The following is a 7,146-nucleotide window of genomic DNA, read 5'->3' as shown; positions in this document are numbered from 1 at the left end:
GGGGTTGTTGTACATTTGGTTAGTCAAAGTGGCATCTCAAGCGGGGAGGTCGAAGTACCTCAATGACTTGGCTTATCTTGTGAGTTCTTCATCTTTTGTATTGTAATACATTTTGGATCTATTTTGAATTCAATCAAGGATCTTTTCTTTAGGTTGTACAAATGTGTTCTTGAGTTCCAAGGAGTCTCATTTTTATTTGAGCTAGTGCAGTTGTCAAAGCATAAACCAGCATCACAATTGTTTTCAAATGACCATTCCTCAAAATAGTTTCCTCAATTGAATATCCTTCACAATCGCATTTCACCTTTTCGTTCTCAAGAAGTAACTTCATGCATGTTTCCCTTCAAAAAGAAAAAAGGGAAAGAAAAGAAAAGAAGGGTCTCAAGATGACGAATCATCAAGTGCTATCATTAGCCAAGAAAAAGTACTTATTAGGGAGGAGGCTGATATGTTTCCCCCTTTTCCTATAAGATTGAGCTTCGAGATAGATTGAACATTGCATCATCCTTGGAGTGGCTATTATTACCCTCTGGGCAAGTTTATCTTAACTAGCAAGACTTCAATTGGGTTTTCTTTTCTTTAAAGGTGGATATATATATATTTTTTTTAATGAGAGACAATTTCATTGATGATTGAATTTTACAAAAGGGAGGCAATATCAATGATGTTTACAAAAGACCTTCCCAATTAACCATGAATGAGGTATAGTTATAGGAAGTAAAAATATTAGGAAGTTTATACCAAGATATAGCTTGGTAAACAACATAGTCAAAGAGTTTTGTACAAGTCTCATTTTCGTGAATATTTTTTTATTTCTTTCTTTCCACCGATTCCAAAAAAAAAAAACCATGATGAGGTTTCTCCATAGTAGGACTTTTACATTCTTGAAGGGGTGGTACGTTAAGGTCACATCTAATAGATCCTTTACCTCCCTAGGAAATGTGAGATGCCATCCGAATATGTTCAGAATCGTCGTCTTCTAAGCGTATGTGCATTGTATAAATAAGTGGCTTTGTGATTCGTTTCCTTTTTTGCATAAAGGATACCAATTACGAAGATTTTCACTTGTGCTAATGGCTTTATGCGCTATTTTCCAAAGAAAGAACTTCATCTTTTTAGGGTGATGTCCTTTCCAAATTGTCATTGCTAGTGTGAGGTTTATTGTGTCTATTTTTTCTCCTATGTCCATCATCAAGAATTTTGTAGAGAACACCTCGTGAATGCTGGGGAGCCAAGCCAAGTCAATGAGTCTGCTTCATTTGACAATACCATTAGGGCAAGGTCAAGGCTTAATTCGGCCCATTCTATTGCTTCATTATGCTTTAGGTTTCTACCCAGCTTCAGATCCCAAAATTTGTTGACAACATTCCATGTTTCTTTGACCGTGACTTTTTTGCTTTGAGAGGTTATGTACAAAATTGGATACCGCAGGGCTAGCGTGGTGTCTTCAATCCATGAGTCAGTTTAGAAAGATGTGTTTCCTCCATCACCCACCCTTTGGCAAAGTCGGTCGGTGATGTGGTTTGAGGTTTTGATGTTTCTCTATGTACTTCCATGGCCCCTTTGTAGAAGATGGAGGGGGTGAATTTTTGCATGATGTAGGAGTATATTTATCCTTTATGAGTTTTCTCCTGCGTTTTCTTCGTAATGATATCTCCATACCCATTTGCGAGGAGAGCTTTGTTCTTTTTTATCGAGAAAAGACTGAGTCCTCTCTTTTCTGCAGGTAGGTTTATAATATTCCATCGAACAAGGTGTGGGCCATCTTTCCACATTTAGTTCCTGAATAATCTTTCTATGTCCGAAGCCACTTTTTGTAGCATTTCGAATAGAGACATGTAGTAAGTGGGTAGGTTGGATAGTGTGGCTTGTATTAAGGTGAACCTTCCTCCTTTTGAAGTATAGCAGGATGACCATGTTGACAATCTTCTTTCTATTTTTCCAATAATAGTCTTCCCGAAGGAAAAAGATTTGTGGTTTCCTTAGGGGTGATCTTAGATACGCATTCGGTCCATCACCTATTTTACAACCATATTCTTATGGGACATGCATCTTCCAATTGGTGGCTTTGAAAATGAACAGAGTTGGGTCATTCCACATAATTAAGATCCCCCGATGTTCTTGAGGCATGCAGGGCTGACCAATCAATATGTCTAGCACTCCAAAGGGATTTAACTATTGAGCGATCAACATAATTCATTTTTGTTTCTTGAAGAATAACCATAGTGGGTTTGTATATGAGGAGGAAGGTCTTGATAAGGGCTCTCTTTTGCTAATCTCCCAAACCTTCAACATTCCAAGAGATAATAATCATAAGGGGTGTTGACCACCCAGTTGTTACTTGCTCGATTTCTCATAATTGATGTTTGAAAGGAGACCAACAATCTCTCTAGTTAGTCTACTCTGTTTCTTGGTTGTCTTTTTCCAGATGGGATAGCCATGATGCACATGTGGTGTTCTTTTAGCCATGGTGCCAAGATTTGGATGGCCATTGTTGGTGTGAGTGTCACCGGTACTGGGGTGACCTCTTCTACTTTTGTTTCATTCTGTTTTTCCTGAAAAAGAGTGTCAAGCTCTGAATCCGCATGAATAATCTCTAGGGACAGGAGAGAGAGGTTGGCCATACCCACGGTGGGAGATGGTGGGGCTGTGGAGAGGGGTAGAGGGCTAGATGCAAATTCATCGTCAGATTCTTGGTGAGAGCCAACATGGATGAGGAATGGATTTCATATAGTATATAATTTCTTTTTTTAATTACTGCTGAGTATTACCCACTATGGCTGGTTAACATGATTGCAACACTATTCTGTAGGAGTTTAAAGTTAATTGGTAGTTACCATTTTAGCCTTGTTAACTCAAAGACTTCACGTCATCTGTATATTGGCCAATTGATTCATACGCAGAATAATAAATTTCCTTTACCAATTTCTGTTTTACCCGAACTTCACTTGCATTTATTCCTTGTGGCTAAATAGAAAATGGTGCGTGCTTTTTATCTCCCTTGCATTTTTGCATTGTGGCTAAATTGAGAATGGTGTTTACTTTTTATTTTCTATTGCCAGATAATGCAAGCCCAGAATGCAACTTAACGCTGAACTGTGCGTATTACATGGGTGAAATTGCCATGACCTTGAGGAAAGTATGTTGTTGCCCTATGCGAGATATTACATGAAAATTCTAGTGATATTCTATTTGTATAGGTTTCAGAATATTTCGTTATTGCATAATACTTTTATAAAAAGGTCAAAAGCAAGTGGATGTGGATCTTAGTGAAACTTTATTTTTATAGGATTATCTTGCATTTAATTCATAATTCAATTGAAAGCAGGAAAAACTAAAAAATTTCAAGATTTCTAAGTTTTCCAATTGTCATCTATGATGAAATTCTAACATTTTAAGTTTAGTGCGGGGGGATTGTTATCATGATTTCACGTGGAAGAAACTTGCTTTACATGACATGCCTGGAAAATTACTTTGTCCTTGGTGATATCCATCGTTCAGTTTATAGCAGCTGCCCTCAATCATTTTTTCTCCTTTGCATTCTTACTTGTAGGGTTCATTTTCATACAAACTTCCAGCTGATGATTTGTTGAGAGGTTGTACTGTCCCTGGCTCTGACTTTGATTCATCACACAACACTATCATTGCCAGTACATTATTAGGGAGCATTGTAATCTTCACTCCTCTATCGAGGTACATGTTCTGATCATACCGTTGATGCTTTCATGTTCCATTCACCCTCCTTGAATGAAAGTGCAGACTTACGTAGGTTTCACTGCGTTACTTTTATCTATCGAATGTCAATTTCTCATTAAAAAAAAAGGGGACGTTTTTGTTCTATCTTTCAACGCCGTCAGCTATCTCAATTTTACCTTACGTACTGTTAGACAATTATGGTAGCTTTGGGGCGGAAAGATGGTTAGAAGGGAATGTTTGGGGTGGTACACACACAAGATATAGTGTAAGCTAAATGTGTACATAGATAGGAGGAAGTTATGGTGGCGGTGGCTGCTTGGGGTGGGGTGGGGGAAGGCAGATTCTGATTTGGGGATCCTCTTTTGTATTCTGCTCATGGCGTTCAAACTTTTGTGGGCTGCTTATTTCGAGACATCGATTTATAATATTTACCTAACGGTTTCTTGTATATGAAATAACGAGTTGTAGATTAACTTGAAGAAATGCATATTTTCTCTACCAAATGGTCACTATTTAGGTTGTGATTGGAAGCATTTTTTAGAAGAATTACTCAGAATTTTATTTTGTTACCTCTGCCTTAACATTTGATTTATAAAACAAGATTTCAACTGGGGAGATCCATAGAAATGAGGTTTTGAGCATGAAATCAAGTAATACACCACATTCGCACAATCAAGCTTGAGAAATTATTTACTCTAGAGGGAGATGTATCTGGATTGGATTGGTTGGGTGATAAGCCAATTAGGTAAGCCGTCTAAATATTTTGGGAAATAATTGAGTGGAGGACAAAAGACGGAGTACATTCAAGCAAAAGATGTTTGCCCCAGTAGGATCACTTGAATAATGGTGGTAGGATACTACATCTTTGGTAGGGAACTCATTCTAGTTTCTACCCATTGATCTTCTTCTTTTTTCTTTTATTTATTTATTTATGAATTTTTTCGGGGGGATGGGTGTTCCTCTGTTTTGTTTTCCATTTTCTTTCTTGCTTAGTAAACATATCATAACTGATAATATTTTATATCGTGCTCCTTGTGATATGAGTCACAAGGTTCTTCCGGTGTGTCTTTTTTTTATGCTTTCATCTAACATTTATCATCAACTTCAATGAATATTATGTGGGTTTTGGTCCTTCCATCAATATTATGTGGGTGTATCTCAATGAATGCCTATTCATTCTGGTTTTTCAGGGATGAGTATGAACTTTTGGAAGCTGTCCAAGCTAAACTTGCAGTTCATCCACTAACTTGCCCAATTCTGGGGAATGATCATAATGAGTATCGTAGTCGTGAAAATCCGGTAAGAGATGGATGTTTTGTTTATTTTATTTTTTCCGTAGTGCCATGCTATTATCAATGAGACTTAACAGTCTAGTACTCCAGTCACGTGTTTGGGTCCGTTACTTGCGTTTTTAGTGATTTCTGTCAAGATTGTGATGATATCTGTGTTGGAAACCAAATATATTTGAACTCTTTGTGATTAATATACATTTGTCTCTTATAAGAAAAAACTCTTTTTAGTTTCATTTATTTTATATGAAGGGGAAAATCTGTTTGACCCACTATTTTATATCCGTTGATTTATTGTTTAGAATTTTGGTCATTCTTTAAGTAATGGTATAAGAGGCTATGAGATGTAGGAATATCACGAGGAATTTGTGGGGCCTACCTATGGCCCAATTTAGATTCAATTGTTGGGGAACGAGTTGGTTATCTTGTATATGAAAGGTTGTGGAAAACTATATGCGAGTTAAAGAGACTGAGGTGTAGGCATGTTAGGAGGGATTTGTAGTACCCGCCTGCCTGTCTGTCTACCCATGTTAAGATGATTGTTTTCGGAATGAGTTGGTTATTCTGTATGTTGTTATGGTGAGAGAGAGCACATCTTTTGGCTGGTACTGAGTCTTTCTGTAATTGGCTCGACAAAAATTGATGCACAAGATCATACAATATTCATATGTGTTTCTGTTGTCTTAGACTTCTGTTCTTATTAGATGTGATTAAAACTTAAATCTTATGCCTTCGCTATCTTATAGCTTTTCCCCCTCATCTTCTAATGAAATTGCTTGCTTCTGGGGTTGTTTGTTTTGATTTTTCAGATTGGAGTACCGAAAATACTCGATGGTGACATACTGACTCAGTTCTTGGAACTTACAAGCATGCAACAGGAATCGGTATTATCGTCATCTGTTGGCTCAGCAAAGCCGAGCTCAAAGTCGAAGCCCGTATCCATCCCCATCAATCAGGTCGTGCAACTCCTTGAAAGAATTCATTATGCCCTCAATTAGTAATAACTCATTTGACTTTCCATGCCACAAAGCTTCGGAATTGGAATACATGATCGCAAAAGCTTATATGGGTCTATGCCTTCGGTGCCTCCCCACACTATTCTGTACTATACAATTGAGGGGGTGGCAACACACACAACTACGATGTTATTTTACAGACTGCTCAGTGTAACTGTTGTTATATCTTAAAACGCTGGCAACTCCTCAAAGTTGCATTTCTTACCCTCTAAAGAGCAGAGCGGTAGCTGTACAGGTGAATAAATGTGTTTTCTTTCTTCCCTATTGGTGCTGCCTATTATATAATTTTTACTGTAGATCTACAAATATATAGTTTTATCAACTGAAAGTGGAGATAAATACAGAGAAAAAGCGTGGCTAGTAAAGCAAAATCTCTGTACATTAGCTAAGCGTTGGGCTACTTTAGTTGCCTCGTTTCAGGGTTTTAATGGACTCATTTTTCTTCGTTACCTGCATTAGACTCATTTTTATATGCAATGCTTTTATATATATATATTTTTTTTTTACCTAAATTATTTTTGGAAATAAACATTAATCATAAAAGAATACTTTTGAAGAAATCAGAATGTTTCTTTTTTACAACGTGTGACCGTATATTAAAATACTTTATAATTAAATACTCTTACAAAAGTAATTATAATTATTTTTTTTAAAATCACTCTTTCTAAAATCAGCCTCGAACATTTACTCATATAGCGGTCCAAATGGTTGTGTGAAAGTGAATTTTAATAAATCATATTCTCTAAAATTACTACTTCTACAATCAATTTCAAATATCCATTAAATAAATAATATGAATATTAGAGTAACATTTAAAAATAGTAAATATATTTATACCAGTATTTTCGGTCAAGCATAATCGTCGATCTCCATCCAACAAATGATCGTAAAACAGTCCCCACAAAGAATCGATAGACCCGCGAAGTATAAAATCAAAGCCGGGAGAAATTTCTCAACGTATGAGGGCGTTCGAGGCAGAGAAGGCTGAAGCCTAAGGAAGATCGGAGAATTTTGCTCTTCCAGATTGAATAGTAGGGGCTCCATTTGATTTCTCTCAGGTTTTCGCTTTCTTCTTCTCCAACCTCCCCGTTTTTTTTTTTTTTTTTTTTTTTTGTTTATTTTTTTTTTTTGTTTTGCTTACTTTT

The 7,146-nt window shown here is 36.6% G+C and overlaps 1 protein-coding gene and 1 pseudogene across 1 annotated transcript in view; both read left to right on the top strand.

The window, feature by feature from the left end:
* LOC111441668 (pre-mRNA-splicing factor RSE1) overlaps positions 1 to 6,286 on the top strand; it is an 18,842-nt gene extending 12,556 nt beyond the window's left edge. The window contains exons 12-15 of the mRNA XM_023078745.1: positions 3,063 to 3,139; positions 3,554 to 3,693; positions 4,887 to 4,995; positions 5,795 to 6,286. Coding sequence (XP_022934513.1) covers positions 3,063 to 3,139; positions 3,554 to 3,693; positions 4,887 to 4,995; positions 5,795 to 5,983 — 515 coding nt within the window. The 3' untranslated portion in view covers positions 5,984 to 6,286. The remainder of the gene's footprint in view (positions 1 to 3,062; positions 3,140 to 3,553; positions 3,694 to 4,886; positions 4,996 to 5,794) is intronic.
* Positions 6,287 to 6,890: 604 nt separating this feature from the next.
* LOC111442197 overlaps positions 6,891 to 7,146 on the top strand; it is a 4,571-nt pseudogene continuing 4,315 nt past the window's right edge.

This window comes from Cucurbita moschata, unplaced genomic scaffold, assembly GCF_002738365.1.
Source record: "Cucurbita moschata cultivar Rifu unplaced genomic scaffold, Cmos_1.0 Cmo_Scf00004, whole genome shotgun sequence".
Classification (NCBI taxonomy): Eukaryota; Viridiplantae; Streptophyta; class Magnoliopsida; order Cucurbitales; family Cucurbitaceae; genus Cucurbita; species Cucurbita moschata.
Note: the sequence above shows the minus strand (reverse complement) of the source record. Positions and strands in the feature narration are given on the sequence as shown.